At 67.5% G+C, this 23,991-nt stretch overlaps 1 protein-coding gene across 1 annotated transcript in view; it reads right to left on the minus strand.

Annotated features, from left to right (window-relative positions):
• Positions 1 to 1,626: 1,626 nt before the first annotated feature.
• The window catches only part of STXBP2 (syntaxin binding protein 2), a 32,011-nt gene continuing 9,646 nt past the window's right edge, over positions 1,627 to 23,991 (minus strand). Inside the window, exons 2-19 of the mRNA XM_075902177.1 lie at positions 18,710 to 18,759; positions 17,854 to 17,935; positions 17,234 to 17,310; positions 16,362 to 16,440; positions 15,779 to 15,882; positions 15,220 to 15,368; positions 14,626 to 14,710; positions 12,616 to 12,746; positions 12,373 to 12,480; positions 11,500 to 11,557; positions 11,004 to 11,069; positions 10,231 to 10,311; positions 9,739 to 9,877; positions 7,431 to 7,537; positions 6,905 to 6,994; positions 4,917 to 5,002; positions 3,014 to 3,171; positions 1,627 to 2,600 (exon numbers count right to left, since the gene is read on the minus strand). Coding sequence (XP_075758292.1) covers positions 2,521 to 2,600; positions 3,014 to 3,171; positions 4,917 to 5,002; positions 6,905 to 6,994; positions 7,431 to 7,537; positions 9,739 to 9,877; positions 10,231 to 10,311; positions 11,004 to 11,069; positions 11,500 to 11,557; positions 12,373 to 12,480; positions 12,616 to 12,746; positions 14,626 to 14,710; positions 15,220 to 15,368; positions 15,779 to 15,882; positions 16,362 to 16,440; positions 17,234 to 17,310; positions 17,854 to 17,935; positions 18,710 to 18,759 — 1,730 coding nt within the window. The 3' untranslated portion in view covers positions 1,627 to 2,520. The remainder of the gene's footprint in view (positions 2,601 to 3,013; positions 3,172 to 4,916; positions 5,003 to 6,904; positions 6,995 to 7,430; positions 7,538 to 9,738; positions 9,878 to 10,230; positions 10,312 to 11,003; positions 11,070 to 11,499; positions 11,558 to 12,372; positions 12,481 to 12,615; positions 12,747 to 14,625; positions 14,711 to 15,219; positions 15,369 to 15,778; positions 15,883 to 16,361; positions 16,441 to 17,233; positions 17,311 to 17,853; positions 17,936 to 18,709; positions 18,760 to 23,991) is intronic.

Consider the following 23,991-nt stretch of genomic DNA (forward strand, 5'->3'; position numbering starts at 1 on the left):
CCTCGGCCCAAGAGCAGAGCCTGCACCCCAACCCCTACCCCAGCCTGGGGAAAGTGAATGCGATTCGGGGAGGGAGGGGGATGGAGTGAGCAGGGCGAGGCCTCGGGGAAGGGGTGGAGCAGGGGCGGGGCCCCAGAGAAGGGGGAAGGAAGCCGGGCCAGGGTGGATCTTACCCTGCACTTGCATTGAAAAAGTGATCGTGTGGTTAAAAAGGTTGGAGACCCCCGGCCTAGGGTTAGTTCGGGGCTGGGAGGCAGGACTCCATGCCAGTCAGCCCGGCGCTGGGTGCCCCTCTGAGGGCTCATGTGTCACAGGCGCTGCTGGGCATTTTCCAGCCCCTTCTCCCCCCCCCCCCCCCAGTCTTTTGCCCATCCTGGGGAGGCCCCGGGGCCAGGAAGGTGTAATGCAGAGTCTGGGCCACAGGGGGCGCCTGAGCTAAGAGTGACTGACCCAGCTCCCCCCCAGTGCGGCTGCTGGGAACTGCAGCGCCTCCTTGTGGCCATTTCACACCCAGGGCAGCCATCAGCTGGGCAGGGACACAGCTGCCCTCCTCCCCTGGGCATGGGCCAGGCCCTGCTGGGCACACAAGCAGGGTGGGGTCAGTCAAGCTGTCCCTGCATCGAACCTGGCTCAGCCCAGGCCCACCCACCGCATGGCCAAGGCAACGCCCCCTGCAGGAGCAGCCCTGCCCTCCCCCACACACTGGCCAGGCTGGGACACTGGCAACTGGGAGACAGGCCTACCCAGTGCCTCTGAGCATCACCAAGAGCTCCAGGGACCTGGGTTTGGCCCTTGGCACAGCCCTGGAGCCTCCCTCCCACCCTGCAGGGCCTGTGGCCAAGCGTGGCTGCCTAGGCATCACCGGTGCCTAGAGATGGGAGAAGGTGTGAACCAGGCAGCTGCAGCGTGAGCACCCAACCCTGCCCCAGTGCTGGATCTGAGCCCCGCCACAGGCAGGCCCGGGCTGGCCCTGAGACCCAGCACTCCTCCTGGTCCTGGCTGCTGCAGTGTCTCTCTAGCACCAGCTGGCAGCAGAAAGGGCTGCTACTGGCGCTGCCCACTGGCTGCCCAGGCACAGCAAGGCTCCAAGTTGCACCGGGGGAGCAGGAAGGGCTGGAGATCCACACTGGCCCTCCCTTGCTACTGCTCCGCTTACAATCCCCCACTGCTGCCAGAGGGTGTGCAAGGGAGACCTGGCCCAGCTGGCCAGCCAACAGGCTGAGCCTACAGCAGCTGCTTGTACAATACAGGGGGCAGTGGAGGAGCAGGACCCTGCAACCCAGCTGCAGTCAGGGGCCAAGATCCAGGGGCAGCTGCAGGCACAGGAGGCAGGGGCCAGGTGATCTGTTCCAGATCTGAGAGGGGAGGGGGGCTGATGGTTAGAGCAGATGCTAGGAGTGGGGTAGGTTCGGGGGCACAGCTGGGGAGCCTGTACTGCACATCTGGACCCACAGGGCTGGAGCATCCAGCGCCCACCTGCCTCCCACAGAAGCCCTGGCTGGGTCACTCAGCCCCAGGACCTGGGGTGGGGCCTCAGTGGAGAGGCCACGCCCTGGCCCCTCAGCCGGACGCCCTGCTTCCCTGTTTCCCCCTACCCGTCCCCGCGAAAGCAGCGGAGCCCACGGCCAGTCTTTGGCATCAAACTTTATTGGCCCGGTCATTGGGGCAGGGCTGGTACCGACAGTGACCCGGGGGAGGGAAAACACAAACAGGCCTCGTGCCATTCGGCACCCTGCCCCCAGTCCTGGGGCCGCTCCTGCCAGCGCTGGCTCCCTGCTGGTGGTCAGGAGGGGCCCTCTGGGGCCTGAAAGGTGCAGGCGGGGTGGGGAGGGAGGCTGATCAAGCCTGGAGCACGGGGCAGCCCTGCTACCCAGGGAAAGGCACAGAGGCGGTGGCCACCCCAGGGCAGAGGCATTTGGTCCAGGCCCATTGTGGCAGGGAGCCCAGGCTGCAGCCTACGGGCCTCTAGGTGCAGCCTGGCTCCGATGTGACACTGACCAGTGCCCGAGACCACCTCCTGCGCAGCCCTGGCCCCACATCCCCCTACCAGCCCAGAGGGGCCCATGGGTGCCCCTGCCCAGGTGGCAGGCCCAGCAGCTCCCACCGTGGCCCCCCGTTCTGGAACCCAGGTCCCCACTGTGGTGGTGGGATACGTGTGGGCCCCAGGCTGTGATGCGGGGCTCTGTTTGCAGACTGGACAAATATGCTCTGAGGTCCGCGGCTGGATCACCCCCCCCCCCCCCCCCACAGGTGGCAGCTTCCACACCTGCCTTAACCAGGCTAGAAGGGCGGCAGGCGGGGGCCTGTGTGTGGCTGTAGGGGGGGGTAGGAATGGCAAAGGCTGGCAGATGATGCCTCTCGGGGGCCAGGAGCAGCAGGCCTAGGACGCCGGGCCCCACAGCCAGGCAGCGGGGGGCGCTGCGCCCCTCAGAACCGACCCTGTTGCCAGGCGACGGGGAAAGGTGCTTTGGTGAGAAGAGCAGGCGGAGCCGGGGGACAGTCTCTGGGGCGGTGGCTGCTTCAGGCCTCCGCAGGGGCCGCCTTGTCCAGGGCTTGGATGTCGTCCAGGAAGCGCGTGGGGGTCAGGATGTGAGTGGACCCTGGGGAGAGAGGGGGGTCAGGGTGGGCACAATGGGGCAGGTGTCACCATCCCCCATCTTTGCAGGAAGACAGGGGCTGACTCCTGCCCCCTTGTTCCCCAGGGCCCGGCCCAGCACCCCTCAGGCTGCTGTACCCTCCACACCCAGGCGGGAATCCCCCCACCCCACCTGCTCAGCAGCCCTTGACCAGACGGTCTTCCTGGCCCCCAGGTCTCTGGGCTGCGGTGCCATGGCCAGGCCATGAGGGGCTGCGACAGGTGGAGGAAGCTCAGCTGGTGTTCCCAGGGGGCAGTGAGGACAGAGGGTGGCATGGCTGCCCCGGGGGGGAGGGGGCGCTAGATGGGCAGTTCCAGAGCCTCCCCGTCCCTGGGGAGCCCCTGCTGTCCCCCTCCCCCCAGGCTCCCCCCACTCACCGATCAGCACCTCCCACTTGCCCTCGGTGGCCCGGCTCACTTCGTAGGCGCAGCGCATCTCGGACATGGACACCCCGCCCAGCACGTAGATGATGAGGCGCGGGCCTGTCCGGTACTCGGCCGCCGGCTTGTTCTTGTGCCAATGCCCAAAGCGGGCGCTGGGGGGAGAGAGGGGCCGGTGTGGCCAGAGGCTTATGGGGGGATGGACACTGCCCGAAGCGGGCACTGGGGGAGGGGGGCTGCGTGGCCAGAAGCTCGTGGGGGGAGTGCCGGGTGGGGGTGGACACTGCCCGGAGTGGGCGTGGGGGGGGGCCCCTGTGTGGCCAGAGGCTCATGGGGGGAGTGCCGGGTGGGGGTGGACACTGCCCGGAGTGGGCGTGGGGGGGGGGCCCCTGTGTGGCCAGAGGCTCGTGGGGGGAGTGCCGGGTGGGGGTGGACACTGCCCGGAGCGGGCGTGGGGGGGGGGCCCCTGTGTGGCCAGAGGCTCGTGGGGGGAGTGCCGGGTGGGGGGTGGACACTGCCCGGAGCGGGCGTGGGGGGGGGCCCCTGTGTGGCCAGAGGCTCGTGGGGGGAGTGCCGGGTGGGGGTGGACACTGCCCGGAGCGGGCGTGGGGGGGGGGGCCCCTGTGTGGCCAGAGGCTCGTGGGGGGAGTGCCGGGTGGGGGTGGACACTGCCCGGAGCGGGCGTGGGGGGGGGGCCCCTGTGTGGCCAGAGGCTCGTGGGGGGAGTGCCGGGTGGGGGTGGACACTGCCCGGAGCGGGCGTGGGGGGGGGCCCCTGTGTGGCCAGAGGCTCGTGGGGGGAGTGCCGGGTGGGGGTGGACACTGCCCGGAGCGGGCGTGGGGGGGGGGCCCCTGTGTGGCCAGAGGCTCGTGGGGGGAGTGCCGGGTGGGGGTGGACACTGCCCGGAGCGGGCGTGGGGGGGGGGCCCCTGTGTGGCCAGAGGCTCGTGGGGGGAGTGCCGGGTGGGGGTGGACACTGCCCGGAGCGGGCGTGGGGGGGGGGGCCCCTGTGTGGCCAGAGGCTCGTGGGGGGAGTGCCGGGTGGGGGTGGACACTGCCCGGAGCGGGCGTGGGGGGGGGGCCCCTGTGTGGCCAGAGGCTCGTGGGGGGAGTGCCGTGGGGGGGTGGACACTGCCCGGAGCGGGCGTGGGGGGGGGGCCCCTGTGTGGCCAGAGGCTCGTGGGGGGAGTGCCGTGGGGGGGTGGACACTGCCCGGAGTGGGCGTGGGGGGGGGGCCCCTGTGTGGCCAGAGGCTCGTGGGGGGAGTGCCGGGTGGGGGTGGACACTGCCCGGAGCGGGCGCGGGGGGGGGGCCCCTGTGTGGCCAGAGGCTCGTGGGGGGAGTGCCGGGTGGGGGTGGACACTGCCCGGAGCGGGCGCGGGGGGGGGCCCCTGTGTGGCCAGAGGCTCGTGGGGGGAGTGCCGGGTGGGGGTGGACACTGCCCGGAGTGGGCGCGGGGGGGGGGCCCCTGCGTGGCCAGAGGCTCGTGGGGGGAGTGCCGGGTGGGGGTGGACACTGCCCGGAGCGGGCGCGGATGGGGGGAGCTATGTGGATACAAGGGGACTTGCTGGGGAAATGCCAGACTGCTGGTCTGGGGGTACGAGCAGGGCCTAGCAGAGGTTGAGGGGCAGGCCCTGCCCCAGCGGGTGGGACAGAGCCCCAAAGCACACGAGGGTCCCTGCCTTGGGCTGCGGGGTGGCACCTGGAGGCCAGCCCATCCCCTTCCTCCATCCCGAGCCCTGGCGTGTCGAGGGGCTGCAGAACAACCCTGCTCCTCGAGGCTCCTGGCCGTGCACTCCAAGACCCCTGTGTCCGGGGGGGGGGGAAGGAGAGGGAGGGGGGTGTGTGTGTCTGTGTGCGCGCGTGCAGGCGCTGTTCCCCCACCCCCTGCTCGGCCTTACCTGACAGCAGCCTGGGAGCTGGTCATGGGGACCGGGTCCAACATGAAGGGCCACAGCTTCTTGTCCAGTTTGTCCTCAATGGCATCCTGGGGGGAGGTCAGCAGGGGCTGAGGGGCAGGCTGGGCCCCACAGGGGCGGGGGCCACACAATGGTTGACAGCCCTGGGGTCCCCTTTCCAGGGTGGGGCACAAAGGGGCGCAGACTCACTTCGCCCATCGCCAGGGCCACATTCCCCTCAACTGTTCAGTGCCCGCTGTGACCCCCCCACTCTTATCCGGCAGCCAAGTCCAGGGCCCCTCCTGGGGGTGGGGGGAATGCTGCCCTCCAGTGCCCCTCCCAGCCGTCTCCTGCCCCATGGGGTGTCCCAGCCCCGCAGGGGGCCTGGGCTATGATACAGTCTAATACCACATAATAGGGGCTTTTCCATTAATCCGCTGCTTCGAGTTGTATGGGGAGGCTTAGTGCTGGCCCAGCTGCAGCTGGTGCAGGGGGCGGGGGCTGGCGCCTCTGATTGGATTAGGCCCTAGATTGTGGCTATCGCAACCGCCAGCCCCAAATATCCCACTGCAGGAGCCAGCCCAGCACGGGAGCCGGGCCTGGGAGGGGACAGGAGCTGTTGGAGGGAAGGGGGGAAATGAATCCTCGGGCCTGGAGCCCTAAGACCCAAACTGGGAGACTGAAGGCAGCCAAATTCCCCCCCCCCCCCCGAGGGCCCCACAAGTCAGGCAATGGGGGGCTCAGCTTCCAGCAAGGGTGGGGGAAGGAGCAGCCACGTCACCTCTAACGAGCTAAGCAGGGTTGGGCCCAGGCATGGGGGACCTCTGAGAAAAGCCACTTGGGGCAGGCCCTGTGATCCAGTGCGATGCTAGGGGGCGCTGTGCTGGGGGGCTCAGCTGGGGTATTCTCCCCTGGCAGTCAGGGCTGGCCCCTGTGTGGCACTAGGGGGTGCTGTGCCCTGGGGAAGAGGGGGTGGCTCAGCAGGGGGCGCTGTGCCCTGGGGAAAGGGGGGGGCGCTGTGCCCAGAAGGAGGTGGCGGCTCAGCAGGGGGTGCTGTGCCCAGAAGGGGGGGTGGCTCAGCAGGGGGCGCTGTGCCCTGGGGAAAGGGGGGTGGCTCAGCAGGGGGCGCTGTGCCCAGAAGGGGGGGGTGGCTCAGCAGGGGGCGCTGTGCCCAGAAGGGGGGGGTGGCTCAGCAGGAGGCGCTGTGCCCAGAAGGGGGGGTGGCTCAGCAGGGGGCGCTGTGCCCAGAAGGGGGGGGTGGCTCAGCAGGGGGCGCTGTGCCCTGGGGAAAGGGGGGTGGCTCAGCAGGGGGCGCTGTGCCCTGGGGAAAGGGGGGTGGCTCAGCAGGGGGCGCTGTGCCCAGAAGGGGGGGTGGCTCAGCAGGGGGCGCTGTGCCCTGGGGAAAGGGGGGTGGCTCAGCAGGGGGCGCTGTGCCCTGGGGAAAGGGGGGTGGCTCAGCAGGGGGCGCTGTGCCCAGAAGGGGGGGGTGGCTCAGCAGGGGGCGCTGTGCCCGGCAGTCAGGCCCCAGTACGTCCTGCGCTGCAGGAGCTCATCCTTCAGCAGAAAACCAAACAGCTGCTCCTCCTGGAGGCCAGGCCAAGGCCCTGCTGCCCAGGGGTGGGGCCTGGTGCTGCTGCCACATCCCAGTGCCCACTGGGCTCCCCTGTGCTTCCAGGCCCACACAGCGGGCACCTCCTGCGCGTGGCTCTCAGGCAGCGCCGCTCTGTGGCTGCTGACAGCTGCCTCCCCCCTTCCCCCAAGAATCCGTCAGCCCTGATGAGGGTCCCTGTAGAAACTGCCCCTGCCCAGAGGTGGCTGCATCTCGGCACCAGGAAGCCAACGCCTCTGCCTCGTGTCTGGATTTCAGACCCCCAAGGGCGTCTCCCTCTGATGAACTCTCAGGCAGCAGACCCCAAACCAGCCCCTCCCCCTTGGTGCCAGCCTGCCAGGCGCGACCCCCGCCCCAGAGCAGGAAGCAGACACCCCGGTACCTCCATGACGTCCTTGAGCACGGGGGTCCAGCGGGAGAGCTGGTAGGTGGACTCGAGCCGCGTCTTCCTCTCGGGTTGCAGCTGCCCGCTCTGAGGGAGGAAGGGGGGGGTGAGGGGCAGCAGAGGGAGGGCGCGGGGTGGCATGGGGGCAGGGGGAGAGCGCAGCCTACCTGAGTCACTCCGGCCGGGCTGGCAGGGGAGAGGCAGAGAAAAGAGCAGAGCAGAGCTGAGCAGAGAGAGGAGGGGACAGAGGCTGATGGGAGAACAGAGCCGCGCCCCCAACCGCCTCACGAGCCTGAGCTGGCCTGGGTCGCCCCATGCAGTGGGCCCTGCTCCCACCCCCGCAATCTCAGGGAGCCCCAGATGGAGAACGGGGGTCACAGGCATTGGCTTGCCCAGTGTGGGGGGTGCCACCCCGCCTATGCAGGGGCAGAGGCCAGCTCTGTGCTGGGAGTAGGCCCCTACTGTAGGAAGGTGCCCCCAGCTCTGCCCCTGGTGTGGCACAGCCGCTGGCCCCCGGCCTTACCCCGGGCGTGAGGGAGGTGCCCAGGAACCGCACGTTGTGGATGATGTTGCTTTGTTGCTGGATGTTGGCATGCTGGATCAGCTTGGTGAGGTTTTCCTCACCCACGCCTGCACGGGGAGAGACAGGTCAGTGCCAGCCCCCCGGCCCACGCCCGCACGGGGAGAGACAGGTCAGCGCCAGCCCCCCCGCCCACGCCCGCACGGGGAGAGACAGGTCAGCGCCAGCCCCTCCGCCCACGCCCGCACGGGGAGAGACAGGTCAGCGCCAGCCCCCCCGCCCAAGCCCGCACGGGGAGAGACAGGTCAGCGCCAGCCCCCCCGCCCACGCCCGCACGGGGAGAGAGAGGCCAGCGCCAGCCCCCCCGCCCACGCCCGCACGGGGAGAGACAGGCCAGCGCCAGCCCCCCCGCCCACGCCCGCACGGGGAGAGACAGGCCAGCGCCAGCCCCCCCCCCGCCCACGCCCGCACGGGGAGAGACAGGCCAGCGCCAGCCCCCCCCCGCCCACGCCCGCACGGGGAGAGACAGGCCAGCGCCAGCCCCCCCCCGCCCACGCCCGCACGGGGAGAGACAGGTCAGCGCCAGCCCCCCCCCCGCCCACGCCCGCACGGGGAGAGACAGGTCAGCGCCAGCCCCCCCCCCGCCCACGCCCGCACGGGGAGAGACAGGTCAGCGCCAGCCCCCCCCCCCGCCCACGCCCCCACGGGGAGAGTCAGGTCAGCGCCAGCCCCCCCCGCCCACGCCCCCACGGGGAGAGTCAGGTCAGCGCCAGCCCCCCCCCCCACGCCCGCACGGGGAGAGTCAGGTCAGCGCCAGCCCCCCGCCCACGCCCCCACGGGGAGAGTCAGGTCAGCGCCAGCCCCCCGCCCACGCCCCCACGGGGAGAGTCAGGTCAGCGCCAGCCCCCCGCCCACGCCCCCACGGGGAGAGTCAGGTCAGCGCCAGCCCCCCGCCCACGCCCCCACGGGGAGAGACAGGTCAGCGCCAGCCCCCCGCCCACGCCCCCACGGGGAGAGACAGGTCAGCGCCAGCCCCCTGCCCACGCCCGCACGGGGAGAGTCAGGTCAGTGCCAATACCCCCCGCCCACGTGCTGGCCTCGGGGTGGGGGCAGGAGAGATGCCCAAGACACACATTCAGTCCTGCACCCCATGGCATTGCAGCCCCCAAGGACACCGACTGGCTGGCTGAAGGCGTGCACGCGGCCTGAGCAGAGCCTGGCAGGAGGCTGGGAAGGGGTGTGGGGCTCCTGCTTTGGGACTGACGGACACTTCGCCCGCACAGCATCCCCCAGCACCCGGGAAGCATGAACCCCTGGCCGGCCGAGGGGCACCACCACCCAGGCAGCCCTGTGGCACCGGGAGGGAAAGGGCATTCAGCCGGCGGGGTGTTGTGCCCTGATCCAACCAGTGATGGGGCAGAACCCAGGCAGCCTGGCTCCCAGCACCCCCAGCTGCTCCTCCCTTCACAGGGCAGGACCGGGCCTCGGTACCTCCCCTGACCTGGGCTCCCCCCCACAGCCAGTCAGGTGCAGGTCAGGGCCCAGGCCTGGCTCATCAAGGCAACTGCACCCCTCACCCAGAAACCACTTCCCGGTGCTCAGTCAGAAGGGGGAAGACGGGTAGCCAGGCACTGAGCCCCCTGGGCAAAGGGGCAGCGACCCCCTTGGCACAGGCAGTGCCTGGCTAGGGAAGGAAGGGCCCTGCTCTAATGAGCCAGGAGGGGGCAGAGGGACTGTGCCAAGGGCCAGGTAGGGGGAGTTTTCTGGGCCCTGGAGGGCTGGATGCAGTGAAACGCAGGGAGCCGGTGTGGGGAGGGGGGGGCTCAGGCGGATCACAGTCGCTCAGCAAGCTGCTGTGGGCGGAGAGACGCTCCCTTTCCTGCGAGAACAGGCCAGTGGGCTGCTTGGCGTGTCTGCAGAAAGCGGGGGCAGAGACACCTCCCCGAGCAGCCCCCCAGCCTGCTCGTTGCAGGAAAAGGGACAGAGAAGGGGCGGGGGGCTGCTCGGGGTTCCCACCCCCTCCCTTCCTGCAGAGAAGAGCTGGGCGGGGGAGCGAAGGCAGGTGAGCGTGGGGGCAGCCGGACCAGGGCTGGCCTCAGGGAAGAGCAGAGCCCCGGCTGGCTCACTGGGGAAGCCGGGAGATGGCCGGAGAGCCATGGGAGTGGCTGGCCGGAGGTGCCCTGCACGGCTGGCTGGGTGTGCCTGTCTGAGCAGGGTTATGCCCCCACCACCCCCAGCAGGCCCAGGCCCCCGTTCCACCACCAGCCCCCGCAGCAGGCCCTGGTGCTGCCCTGCAGGCCTGTGGCGGTACCGTTCTTCAGGAAGATGTAGAGCAGGATGATGCGGATCTTGTCGTAGGCCTGCACGGTGGAGTCCAGCAGCACGGGCACAATGATCTTCATGGGGTCCTTGATCTTCTCCCCATCCACGTCCGTCCCCATGGCCAGGTCCTGGGGGGCCGGCGCGCACGGGGCCCAGGTTAGGCCCCCACAGCTGGCCTTCCCTTCCCCCTGTGCCGGGGAGCCCCATGCCCCCTTCCGCATCCCGGCGCTGCAAGCGGGTCTGGCCTGGCTGCAGGATCCCGTGAGCCAGGCTCTGCTCCCCTCCCCAGACCTTGCCAGGCTCTGCCCCCCCCCGCTCTGTCCTCCCCAGGCTCTGCCCCCTCCGCCCCGCAAAGCTCTGCCCCCTGCCACAATCTGCCTCCCCCCCCCACACCAGGCTCTGCCCCCTCCATGTTCTGCCCTCCCCCCACCAGCCTCTGCCCTGCCCCGCTCCACCCCGCAAAGCCTGCCCACAGACCCACCTGCTCCACGTTGCACAGCTTCTCCACCATCCCTTTGAAGTGCCGCATGCAGCTCTCGGCCAGGTTGAGGTGCGTGGAGTACTGCGGGGAGAGCCCAGGCACCGCGTCACCCCGCGCCCTCTGGCCCCCACACGGCAGCCCCGATCAACTGCACAAGCTGAGCACACGGTGGGCAGCCACCTCTGGGGTGCAGCGGGGCAGCTGGAGGGGAAAGCGGCTCACAAACCGGCCTGGGGCTTCCTCTGTTCGTCACCAGGGGGCGGGGGCCTGGAGACCAGCAGGTGCCAGGGGATCTGTGCCAGTGGCCAGGAGCGGTCCTTTGGCACGTGGCTCAGTGGCACCCCCCGGCTCAGCACTAAGCGCCACGGCGGAGAGCCGCTCGCAGGGTGCTCTGCCTGGCACCCATGTGCTGAGGCCCTGTCCCCGGGTCAGGGCGGAGCTCCCCTCCCAGCGCCCAAGCCTCTTCCAAGAGCTGCAGCAGCCAGGTACGGGCACCATCTAAGGGCTGCCATTGCTGGACAAAGGTGGCAGCTTGGGCACTGGGCCTCATGGCAGCTCTGCCCGATGCAACAAGCCAGCAGCTCTCAGCAAGCGGGTAACAGGTCCCACCACTGGGCAGGGACCCCCTGTGCCCTAGAGGAGACAGAGCACCCTAGAGTGTGTCCTGCCCCCCAGAGAGCCCCTGCTGCCCCTCCCCAGCCCCACAGACTGCCCTGCCCCACCCCTGGGATCCCCAGAATGCTCCTGCCCACTAACTGCCCCACCCCCATTACCTTGTTCAGCTCCTTCTGGTACTGCGGCATCTTCTTCAGGATCTGGGACAGGTCCTTGATGTTTGCCTGGATGGAGGAGGGAGGCGGCAGTGAGAGCCCAGCCCAAGGAACCTGCAGGGCAGAGGCCTGGCCCGGGAGAGCTGCAGCAGCCCGGCCACGTGCAGGACCAGGTGGCACAGGCCCATGTGGCCAGGCCAGCTGGAACAAGCCAGGGTCCCCACGAACCAAGTGCCCACATGGCCTGAGATGCTGAGGGCGAGTGATCCCCTCCCCCAGGGAGACAGGCACCTCGCCTCGCGCAGGATCCTGCTGTCTGCCCCTGCCCCAGGGGACGCCGCCCTCCCCCGCTGCAGCGCGCTCCAGAGCTCCAGCTCTGAGTCCTGGGAGCAATGGGACCCCGGGCCCCCCATCCAGGGGCAGCAGCGTGGCCTCCTCTCCCCCTCAGTGGCAGTGGGATAGACCCATCCCCACCCAACTTCCCCCAGCCTGGTCGCACCTTGTCCGTGGTCAGCCTCTTGCTCTCGCAGAAGGTGCGCAGCAGCTCCGTCACCTTCCTGCAGCGGGGAGAGGGGTCAGGGCCAAGCCCCCACAGGGCACTGCCTCGGGGGGGGGGGCAGCTACCCATGGCAGAGAGCTTGGGACACCTCTGGGGGCTCCTTCTGGGGGTTCGGGGCAGCGGCAGGCTCAGCAGGAGCCCAGGGAGGGACCCATTCAATGGGAGAGGAGGAGTGCGGGGATCCCCGAGAGGAGATGCAGGTAGTAGTGCTGGGAGGGAGCACGCGGGGTCCTTTGGGGAGAGGGGCTGGGTCCAGGGGGGCCTCCGAGCTCAGAAAGGAGGGCATCATGGCATGGAGGGGTGTGTTGCGGGGGCGGTCCATGGAGGGGCATGCCTGGGGAGGGCAGAGAGGGCCGAGTACAGGCTGTGGCAAAGGGCGGGAGGCAAGGGGTGTGCCAGAAAAGATGGGGGGTGAGCACCATGTGGGACACAGAAGGGTATGTCAGAGGGGGCGGGGCTAGGGCACAGAAGGGTGTGTTTGAGGGGTGTGGGAGCATGTCTGAGGGAGTGTGGGGCGTGTCCAATGGGGCAGGGCCAGGGCACTGAAGGGTGTGTCCAATGGGGCAGGGGCTAGGGCACAGGAGGCATGTCCAATGGGGCGGGGCAAGGGCACAGGAGGCGTGTCCAAGGGGGCAGGGGCAAGGGCACTGAAGGGTGTCTCCAAGGGGGCGGGAGCTAGGGCACTGAAGGGTGTGTCCAAGGGGGCGGGGCTAGGGCACTGAAGGGTGTGTCCAAGGGGGCGGGGCTAGGGCACTGAAGGGTGTGTCCAAGGGGGCGGGGCTAGGGCACAGGAGGCGTGTCCAAGGGGCTCACTTAGAGACGTCTGCGATGTGCATGTGGCGCAGCTGCACCCAGAGGTCATCGTCCTCGTCCAGCAGCGCCACCTTCTCCCGCGAGTCGCTGATGCCCGTTGTCTCGTACCTGCGGGGGAGGGGAGACGTGGTCAGGGTGCGGCGCCCCTCCCCCAGGTGCGGGGAGCAAAGCGGGTGCCCAGGTCACATCCTCCCAGCCTGGCTGAGCAGTGCTGGGCGCCCCCTGCTGGCCGCCGGGCCCTACTTGTAGGTGTCGTTCTCGATGTTGAGCAGGTCGTAGGCCATGGCCTGGAAGGTGAGCTCGTGCAGCAGCGGGGACACCATGTCGTAGCTCCGGTCCACAATCAGCAGCTGCGAGCGCGCTCTGTCGGGGCCCTGGGCAAGGAGAGAGACCCGGCGGTCACCCCTGCTCCAGGCTGTGCTAGAACCCCTCCCCCCCACCCAGCCCCCACAGTGAGAGATCCCCCCAGCTGGCCGGGGCATGCCCAGGGTCCTGCCCTCACCCAGCTGCTCGGCAACGGCCCCTGCAGGGCCGGGCCGCCTGCCCCTTGTGTACACAGCCATGCCCCTCCCCAGCACGTGCTCTGCTCTCCACCCATGGGCAGGGGGCGATGGGGCTGCTCCCCGGGTCCTGCGGGGGCCACACCAGAAAGCCCTGGCTAGTCTCAATAGCCAGGCCCAGAGACCCTTGGACACAAGGCCCCAGAAGGGGCAATGGGTCATTACCGCTATGCCCCACCTTGCACCTGAGCTGGGACCCCAAAGGAGGCCCTAGTGCTACACCCCCAGGGGGTGACCCCCGCCCCCCAGAGACTGCCTGGGACCCACATCAGGGGGGCTGACCCTGTCCTTCCTGAGTGGCAGGTGGCGCTAGGAGACGGGCCATAGCAGATGCTTCTGAAAGCCACCCCACAGCCCCAACGGAGGCTCAGCTCAGCCAGGTGCACCCTGCGAGGGGCTGCGTCCGCCCTTCGCCGGGGACACGTGGCCCTGACGCTGCCCCCGCCACCCACCTCGGAACGTGGGAGCAGCCACCCTCGGGAGGAGCCCACCCGGCCTCTGGGTAAATGGGTGGGGGCCTCTCTTCAGGGAGTATCTGGCCCCCTCCCCACAGCATCAGGGCAGGGCTGCCACTCACTGCGGAGGGGAACAGAGGCCCAGAGAGGCTGCAGGATTCACCCAAGAGCCCAGGCAGTTGGTGGCAGGGCAGGGACAAGGACCCCGGATGCCCAAGCCCCAGCCATGGGACTCTGCGTACGCGCTGGCCAGTGGGCTCTGCTGGGGGATCCCCGAGTGCCGACGGGCTGGGCAGCCACCAGGTCAGGGCAAAGGGGAGCCAGAGTGCTGCCTGAGCAGCGACCCCTCAGGCCGGGCAGCTGGGAAGCGCCAAGGCAAGGGGACTAGCGCAGATGAGGCTGCAGCGATGGCAGGCCCGGCAGCCATCGAGTGCTACTGCTCGAGCCACGCCACAGGAGAGCCTGGGGCTTGGCATCAGCAGCCGGTTTGTGCTGTATGAAGCAGGGGCTTGAGACAGCGCACCTGGCCCTGCTGCCTGGATTCGACTGAAGGGGGCTGGGCAGTACGGACCACTGGCTCCTCTTCCTATCATGTCATTCCGTGCCTCAGTTCCCCCAGTGTAAGCTGGGGATAGTGCTTATGTCTGCGACAGGGAGGCTTGGCATACCCTTGGGGGGACTCGGGAGTAATAACTCACAGGAGGCTCGGGAGAGCTGGGTTCTCTTCCTGCTTGAACACAGGCTCCCTGCATGCCTCAATGTACCCATGTGGAACAGGCCACCCTGCCTCCCCTGGGGGTGTGTGAATTCATCAGAGAAGCTCTGATACCAGGGGGATGGGCGTAGGACCACAGACAAGAGTGTCCTCAGGTGGAAGAGGCTCTGCGCGCGGAGCTTGGCTGAGCGCTGTGCCCAAACAGACAGCATGCCACGCGTGTACTTCCCCAGTTGGAGCCTCAGTTTTCCCATAAGTGCAGAAGGGATATGACACTGGCCTTTGTGGAGCTCTCTGAGGTCTGCCCATGGCCGGCGCCAGAATGGGGTTGGGGGCATTACTCCAACCACACCAGGAATACTGCTTTTCAAACACACTTGTGTTCTGCCAACCTGTCAGGATCTCCAGCTGCCCCTGCCAGGCCCCCCGAGGGGCTCGAACCCACTCCCCCCCCCCATTCCTCATGTGCTGCCCCCTGCTCCGATTCCCCAGCTCAGCCCTGCGCCCAGCCCAGTTCGCTCACCTCCCCCATGCTGGGGTTGTCGGCCTTGAATGCGTTGAGCTTGGCCAGCACAGCTTGCGCCAGGTTTAAGTTATCCTCATGGCCCCTGCGGCAGAGACACCTGGCCAGTGAGAACCAGCCCTCCCCGACATGGGGCTACCCCCTCCGGGCTCACATGCCCTGGTACCCCACCGCACCTCCCCAGCACACTCACTTCCTGTAGCGGCCAGCCGGGTATCCCCCTTCCCCCCGGGCACACTCACTTCCTGTAGTGGATGGCTGGGTACGCCCCTCCCCCCGGGGCACACTCACTTCCTGTAGCGGCCAGCCGGGTATCCCTCTTCCCCCCGGGCACACTCACTTCCTGTAGTGGATGGCCGGGTACGCCCCTCCCCCCGGGCACACTCACTTCCTGTAGCGGCCGGCCGGGTACGCCCCTCCCCCCGGGCACACTCACTTCCTGTAGTGGATGGCCGGGTACGGCCCTCCCCCCGGGGCACACTCACTTCCTGTAGCGGATGGCCGGGTACGCCCCGCCCCCCCCGGGGTACACTCACTTCCTGTAGCGGATGGCCGGGTACGCCCCGCCCCCCCCCCCCCCCGGGGCACACTCACTTCCTGTAGCGGATGGCTGGGTACTCCTTCAGGGTATCACACAAAGTAGCTATCTGCTCGGCCAGCATGTCCGTCTGCTTGTTCTTTTCCAAGGAGCGGTAGGGGCTGAACCAGCTGTGGAAGGTCTCTGGCGCATCCAGGGAGTACACCTGGGGGTGGAAGGGTGAGGTCAGACCTTGGACTCTCACATTCCCCCCATAACATGCAGCTCGGGGGGTGCCACGGAGGGACCATACCGTCCTCCCCTCACAGCTGCCTCCCCCATCAGACCCCGTCCCACAGGGCATGAGCAGCCACAGTGGGTCCCTTCCGCCTCGGCCTGGCTTCACACCCAGTGCCCTAGAGGGGAAAGCATCCACGTGGCTCTGGGGTGTCACATTTCACGTCTGCCCCGCGGCCCTGCTTCCCCCAAGCCCCGCTCCCCCTCACCTGGCTCTCGTAGGGCCGGCTGGGGTGTGACACGTCACTTCCTGCCCCCCGCCGGGCGCCCCTACCTGGCTCTCGTAGGGCCGGCTGGGGTGTGTCACGTCACTTCCTGCCCCCCGCCGGGCGCCCCTACCTGGCTCTCGTAGGGCAGGAAGGCCACGTTGATCTCTTTGAGGGTTTTGATGGCCTTGGTGATGCGTGACTTGCTCAGCTCCTCGAACAGGTGGTCAGGACAGGCTGCAAGACAAAGGTAGCAGACGGGAACAACAGACACAGTGCAGGGCCAGGGCAGGCGCTGCCCACCTGTGGGGAACCCGGGCAAGCCAACAGGGCCACGCAGGAGTCCCACGCAGGGAGAAGTGACTAGAGTGCTCTGGGACGATATCCGAGGAGGAAAGGGGGGCGGGCCCATGCTTGTGGGGCAGGGCCCATGCTTGTGGGGCGGGGCTCGCCATACTGGGGAGGAGCAGACGCGATCCTGATGTGCTGGGAGACTCAGGCGGAGTCCGGCCCTCCACCCAGCTGGGACTGATGCAGGCTGGGACCGGGAGCCACGTGGCGGGTGGCTGTGCACTGGGATAGTCTGGCCGCGGGGGTGGGGGAGACAGCTCCTCCTCCGGGGAGCTGGGCAGAATGCAGGAGCTGCGCCCTGGCCTGCTGACGGAGAGAGCCCCCCACTGCCTCTGCCCAGGCCAGGCCCCCCCGACTCCACTCACTGTCGATGAAGAAGATGTGAGCTGCCTTGTAGTTGAAGGTGGGGGTGCCCCGGAAGTCACTGATCAGAGCCTGCACCGACTGCAAAGAGGAGCGAGGTGGGAGGGGCCGTCAGCGTGACCCCCAAAGGGCCCAGCCCACCGCCTGATGTCACTGGGAGGTGGGCTGGATTTCCTCCTTTGCCTGCCTCTGGGCTCCCTGCCTGCCTGGAGCCCGGCTCGTGCCCATGGGTCAGGGACACCCCCAGGGCTCAGCCACGTCTCTAGCTGGTGCACAAGCTCCTGTGCCCGGCCATGGATGGGGCCTGGCACAGGCCTGGCTGCTGCCCCTGCTGGGCTCTCGACAGCCAAGGGAGCGGCCAGCAGAGCAGCCCATGTGGCCTGGCAACGCTAGGAGCAGCTGGCCTGGCAGGGTGGAGGGCAGGCACTGGAGGGGTCGGCTGTGGGCTCAGAAGCCGTTCAGATCCTGCAATCAGCCATCGTGGTAGCTCGGCAGCCGTGTCCCAATCCCCAGCTCACTGCCTGCTCCTCCAGTGCCCCTCCTCTGGTAGCCACCGCAGGCCCCCAGCTCCACCCTGCCAGCCCCCCGGCCAGGGGCCCCCTCCCCACCCCCTCCGCTCTGCTACTGGAGCCTCAGCCAGTCTCCTTCACCTCATGTCTCAGCTGAGGCTGCCTCCCCATCTCCCCCCCCCACAGCCTGCACTGCAAGAGGCGCCTGGGGACAGCTCGTGCCTCAGGTAGCACCAAGCCCAGATGCTCAGAGCCCCATTCCCACCCCGCCCCCTCCTGCCCTTGCCAGGCAGCACTAGGGGAGCTGCCCCAAGGTTCCCCCTCCTCCCCAGGCAGCAGCGCCCACCCAGCACCCCAGTTCCTACCTTCTCCACTGGGCTGAGCAGGTAGATGGCCTCCAGGCTGGGGATTGGCTCCCGACGCTTGTTAATATCCTCCACGACTAGGAGAGCAGACACAGCTGGGTCAGGCCAGCGGCAGGCTGGGGTGCCCCAGCCGCCTGGCCAGATACTCTCCAGCAGGCGGCACTGGGGATGGGAAGCCAAGGGGTGCAGGGATGCTCGCTGGCAGCAGACTGGGGCAATGCAGGAGGCTCTATGAGCTGCCATGCTGGGAGAGAACGTCCCTCTGCACCGTGCTGGGAGTGCCCCATTAGAGCATGGGCTCAGCTCGGAGCCCCTCAATCCCCCACCCTGCAGCAGGGAGCCAGCACCACCCTCCATCCAGCTCAGCTCAATTCAGCAGGGAGCCAGCATGGAGGTGGAGAATAGCAGAAAGAGGCTCCAGGGGCCAGGGGACTAGATGTGGCTGGCTGGGTACCAAAGCAAGCAGGGTGCCCAGGAGGGACTAGAAGCAAACGTGAATTTGGACACTTCAGCTCCCCGACAGCGCTGGGCCGCCGGCTGCAGGATTTCCCCCTGCTCCCGCGTGGGGAGGCAGGGTCCTGGGAGCAGACCGGACGGGGGCGCGGCCCAAGGCTACTCACTTGTGATGCCTTCGGCCAGGATGTCGGACATCTTGCAGCACGAGGAGAGGATGCGCATGCTGGGGTGGTCCATGATCAGCACCTGGGCGGCGAGAGGGGAGCGTGCGCTACGGACAAGCTACTCGCAGCCCTGAGCCCAGCCACAGAGCCAAAGCCCCGCCAGCGAGGCCAGCGCCTCAGGCCAGCCACAGAGGAGCTGCGGGCAGAGCAGCTCCGAGCAGAGCGGCTGGCACAAGATGCGGGAGACACCTGGGACCCGGCCAGTCAGCACAAGCTCCTCCAGCCTAGGAGGGTGGCACCAGCTCTTCTACCCGCAGGTGGCATGGGGGAGGGGTCAGAGCTCCTGGCTCCCTGGGCGGCTGCTCGCCAGGTTGCCCCCTCGGGACAGAAGCGGGGCCAGGGCACGGAGAAACGGAACGAGGGGTGTCTCCAGGCTCCCCTAGGAAGCCCAGGAGGCAGCATCCCCACTGCCTTCCTGCATGAGGCCATTGCTCCGGGCAGCCCAGCATCCTGCTGCACCAGACCCAGCCACTAGGCAAGCTAGCCCCGTGTTCTCTCTGCTGCGTGGCCTAGCCCAGCACTCCACACGCCCCGGCCAGGCCCATGCGGGGAGCTCAATAACCTCTCTGCCCCCTGCTGGGCGCTCCAAGTCCCCACCTCCTCCTCCACCCCCCAGGCTGGCTCTGGGTCAAACCATGCAAGAGCACATGCTCCACCTCGCAGGCCCAGCAAACTCCCTCCTCCGCTTTCCCAGCTGCCCCCCCCCATCCCCAGCATTTCTCAGCTGCAGCCCACGCGGAGTCTCCCTGCCTGGGGACGCCAGAGCAGCAGCGCAAGACGCCCCCGGCCTGCTTACCTTCCATTCCCCTTCCTTCTTCAAGCTGCGAATGACGCCGCTGAGGATCTCTGTGAGGGGACGACACACGGTTAGTGGCAGGGCCTAGGGGGACAGCTGCTCCCTGAGCCAGGCCTTTGGGGACAAGGCTGCTCCTTCAATCTCGGGCCAGCTTGTGATGCGGTGCCGGCCGAGCCCCCCTCAGAGATCACGGTTGGGGACTGACCCGCGGGGGCAGGATCCCAGGCTAGATGGGCTCTTGGATGTGCTCCCCCCCGCCTGGCAGGCTGGACAGGAGCACAGCTGAACAAAGGATCTGGCAGTGAGCAGACCCTGCCCAGCACCTCTCCCCTGGCGGGATCCCGAGACCCTCGTCTGCGTGGGTGGGGTGGCAACACTACAGACATCAGACCCTGAGTCCTGCACATGGAACCCCTCCCAGACACGGCCCCGTCAGGGCAGCTAAGTAACGAGAGAGTCAGCGGAGCCAAGGGCCGCGTACCTGTTGTGCCCAGACAATGGGACCCTGGATCTGGACCCGGGCTCCCAGGTGCTGCTATACTTCACTTAAGGTGCAGGGCCCAGCACAATGGGGCCCTGGCCCCAGACTGGGGCTCCTGTAATACCTCTAGTGAATAACGTACAGCACCTAGCACGGTGGGGGGCCTGACTCCTCAATGGGGCTCCTAGGCACGGAGTCAGTGTTCCCTGAAAGCTGAGCGCTTGGCGCCACCGTGAGACACCTGTTTGTTCTGCCCCCAAATGCACCTGATTCTGGCTGGGCCGTAGGACTTGGTTCCAGATGGCTGGTGGAAATTCACTCACCAGCTGATAGTGGTGTCGCCTGCAGCCCCCTCCCCAACTCTAACCGCTGTCAAAGCCAAGCCACGCTCCTGTCCAAAGCGGCTGGGGCCATCGCGCTGACCAGCCCCCAGCAGCCTGACCTGCATTCCCCAAACCAGTCCCCAGCGCCTGAACAGGTGCAACAAGAAACTCAGGCTTGGCTGCAAGAGGAGGAGCTTTAACTCCTCCAGGGCCTGCCGGGGGGACGAGGCACGTTAGACAGACGGACGGACGGGGCTGCTGACACAAACCTGCTCCCCTCCCCCTCTGCCAGGGTATGGGACAGGGCCTTCTCATCACCTGATCAGCAAGGGGCAGTGCTGAACTGCCCTGCCCCTCACCACATCCCCAAGACAGGAGACTCCACACAGCCCCCCCCGGCAGGCCTCCCCCGCCCACTCAGGAGCCTGCAGCAGCTGCACAGCAATAAGGAGCAATAACAGCTCATCTTCGGCAGGGTGGCTTTTCAGAGCAGACAGTGGCCCATTGCCTCCCTTAGCTCCGCTGCGGCTGCCCCCCTGGGGTGACAGCTGGAGCCCTGCTGCCTCCCCGTGAGGCACAGAGGGGGAAGGAGAGCCAGGGCCGGCATGGTGGGGCTCCAGCTGCCCCCTTTATCCCACCTCCCAGCAGCGCAGAGCTCTTCTGCATGAGACCCAGCAACTCTTCAAGAACACACAGCTCGTGCCTCCCCAGGGGGTCTGCCCCAAGGCTGCCCTCCCAGAGACTGGGGTAGAACCCAGCCACCCAACTCTAACCACTAGACCCTACTCCTCTGTGTCGACGGTCCCATGATGCTGCACCCCTGTAGCAGCAAGAACACACCAGCCAGTAGCATAGAGGGGGGTTAGTGCTTCTCCAGGATACAGCCCAGCCCAGACGTGATGTGTCTACAGGATTCTGGGCCAGGATGCCTCAGCCCCCCTGAGATGGGGTCCCTGGGCCCCTAGATTCCAGCCCCTTAGTCTGTCCCCTTCATGGTTCCAGCCCCAGACTCCCTCCCCTCCACGCTCACTTCCTTGTCCATCCCTTCCCTTAACCCATAGGACCGGTTCAGTGTGGGGGGGGGGGGGGGGAAGCCTCAAGGAGCCCCCCCGCTGAGCCGTGCTTACAGACAGAGGCCAGCAGGGGTCATCCACAGCCCAAGCACAGCGACCAGCACGGTACTGACACATCCCATCCTCCCTCAGGAAGCTGGAGGCCCAGTCCCCCAGACCCAGACCCCTCCCAGAACCCCAGAGTCCAGATTTCTTCAGCAGCAGCCCCAAACTCTGACAAGCCGCTCCACCTTCCCCGCTGCCAAACCAGGCGCTCGCCACGTGGAACAAGCCTCGTTAGCCATCGCCACCGAACGATTCCTCCCAAATCCAGGCCTCAAACGGAACGAACTCAGTTGCTGGGAAGGAACCCAGAAATCCCGCCTCCTTCCTCCCCGCCCGCCACTGATCTGGATTTGGGACATTAAGAATGCAACGACGGGGGCGCTCAGACCCTCCAGTCCAGCCTCCCCTGCGTCAGGCCAGAGACCCCCCCCCCAGGTCTCCGGGCCCTGACTTTAATCACCTGAAGCCTCTTCCAGACCGGCTGGCTCTGAAACCACCAGAGATGGGGACTCCAGCTCTTGTCGGGGGGGGGGGGGGGGTGATCACCCCTCCCCAACCTCACTGCAAACCGGCGCCTCACGTCTGCTCTGGACCAGTCTGGCTCTAACTCCCACCCACCGGTTCCTGCTCTGCCTCCCGCACTGGACTGAAGTCTGTCGTCACCCAGTGTCTCTCCCCCAGGCAGGGCTCGGGCACAGAGATCAAGCCCCTGCCCCTTCCCAAAGGGCTACGGCGGTTTTGTGACTCCTCCCCCCAGCTCCACACATGCCCCAGGTCTGGCGGTGCCCGGCTGGGTCTCGCTGATGACTCATGCTGGGGGAGAGCAGCTCCGGGCTGTACAGATCCCAGCCTCGCCCACGTGCCGGACACGCTCGTCGAGCCTGGCTTACAGCAGACGGCAGCAGAGCCAAGTGTGAAGATCCCAAGAGGCCATTGCACCACCCTGGCCCAGGGCAGGCAGCTCTGGGGCGCTGGAGCGCTGTTCGGGGTGGCTCTGCCGTCAGTGTCTCCAGCGCAGTGCTAGCCGGGGCGGGACCGGAGACGAGCCCTTCAACGCCGAGCACCCGAATCAGCGCAAACACCTCGTGGGGCTGTGCTGCCGTGGGAGCCCTGGCTGAGGCCAGAGTGCTGGGCGTGGGGGAGGCCGGGCCGGGCCGAGGACCCAGGAGCAGCATAGCGCAAATTCTGCCCTGGAAGAACACAGCTGGCTAGCGACACGGGAGCACAGGGCAGCTCTGAAAGCAGAGGGACATAAACCTGCTGGGCTCTTGGCAGGACACAGGGAACCTGAAGGAATTAATGGGCCAAAGGAGGGAAGGGCAGATGAGCAGTGTTGCCTAGCGGGTAGAGACTTGGGAGACCTGGGTTCTAGCCCTGGATGACCTTGGACAAGTCACTTCCCCCTCCCCATGCCTCAGTTTCCCTATGAAGATAATGACCCAGATCTCCTCTAGAAAGCGTGCTGAGAGGAAGAGCCTGGCACTGGGGTTACCAGCCCGTTGTACTGTGCAGGGCCTAGCTCCACACACAGTTCTGTGCTGCTGCCTAGCTCCGGATCCCATCAGCCCTTGTAACGGAGCCTGGTGCCTCCCATCCCCAGCCCAATGCTCTGGATCCTCTTCTCTCACCCAGACAAGTTTGGTGGGGCTGGGCCAGGTGCTGCCAGCAGAGACAACGGACGTGATGCCTGGAGGGGGGGCAAAGGGGGCCTGGCGATGTACAAGGGACCAGAGCTCCTCAGGCCGGCGTGCTTCGTGCAGCACGGAAGGGCTGGCTGGGGGAGGCCAGCTACAGCCCTGCCCCTTTGGGGGCGCAGAGCCATCCCCTCCCATCTTGCCCAGGGGCCAGCAAGGCTGTTGGCAGGAAGAGCTCTGTGCAAACGGGGGACGCAGGGAGCGTCAGTCCACATCTCTGCTTCCTGGGCAAGGCGCTAGCTGGAGCTCTAGCCACAGGGACCAGTGAGCAGGGAGCAGCGCTCAGGGCTCTGGTGCCAAAGCTCCAGTAACAGGCCGGCTCTAGTCCCGGGCGTTCGGACTGCCCAGGAGGATGCTGCAGGGCACTAAGGCGCATGGAGCCTTTGCTCAGGGTGCTGCTGGTTTCTGTGTTGGTGAGCGCTGCCCGAGGATCTCCAAGGCCAGCTGCACTGGCTGCCCTGGGCGCCCCAGCGAGGCGGCTGGAATGCGCTTGCCTAAGAGGCCTTGGGAATCACTGCTCCAGCCCTGGGGGAGGGCAGCACGGAGCCCTGGTCTTGGCTCACTGCAGCTAAGCCACCTAGCAAGCTCCCCAAGGGGGGGGTCCTGCTGCTTGAGCTGCCACATGGGTGAGCAACCCACCCCAGCAGCAGGCGCCCAGAAGGTGAAGGGAGGGGGCAGGTCAGCTGCAGTCTCAGCGTCAAGAAACGTTAACACAGTGAGCCTCAGCCACCCCCCGACAGGGGCATAATCCCTATTTTAGTGTGGGGAAACTGAGGCACGGGAAGCGGACGCCTTTTCAGCCCCCATTCTCCTGCTCTCCAGCCCTGTACTGCTCCCACCGCAGCTCAGCCAGTGCCCCTCACTCTGACCCGCAGCCCCTGAACTGCTCCCACCCGCAGCTCGGCCCATGCTCCTCGCTCCTGGATCTGCAGCTCTTCCAGTCCTTGGATTCCCACTCGCCTCACAGCTCTGCGGACAACTCTCCTTCCCAACACACAGCCCCTGCTAGCCCTGCTCAGAGACCCCTCTTGAACTGGTGCCGTCTGGCCCAGCCCTACATGCCCAAGTCGTGTGTCATCCTCCCCCCCCCCACAGCGGTGGGATCCTGCGAGGAGAGCTAGGGTCCTCGGCACCACCGTCTGCCCTGGGCTCTGGCCACTTTCACTCTGTCCCAGTTCTGGGGGCCACCAGGGAACATCGCCCCCAGATCTGTGGTCTGGATTTGGCCCCAGGCCCAATTTGCTCTCGGCCCAGGCTGGAGACTCAGCCACGAGCTAGGCCCCTGACGTGACGCAAGCGGCACAGACAACCTGACTGGGGCCGGGGGTGGCCCGCAGATTGACTAGCTCACACCAGGCAACACTGCTGAGTCCCGCATGCCCAAGCCGCTGCCCAGGCCTGGGTTCTCGCCTTCGCATCCAGGCAGCCTCGGCGGGAGCCAGCAGCGCTCACAGGCTGGCCTGGGGCTGCGGCTGCAGAGTTGCCCCCGCCGGACGGAACAAGTTATCTTTGCACACAGCCCGTGTCTCTGTCAGCCAGGCGTTTCCTGTGCAGGGCGACTCCCGCCCAGCGGAGCGCACACAGGCAGCTGCCTCCGCCCATGGCTCCTGAGATGGGCACAGAGCAGACCCAGACTGACAGCAAAGGGCAGCACCTCTGGGCAGAG

The sequence above is a fragment of the Pelodiscus sinensis genome, chromosome 19 (assembly GCF_049634645.1).
Source record: "Pelodiscus sinensis isolate JC-2024 chromosome 19, ASM4963464v1, whole genome shotgun sequence".
NCBI lineage: Eukaryota > Metazoa > Chordata > Testudines > Trionychidae > Pelodiscus > Pelodiscus sinensis.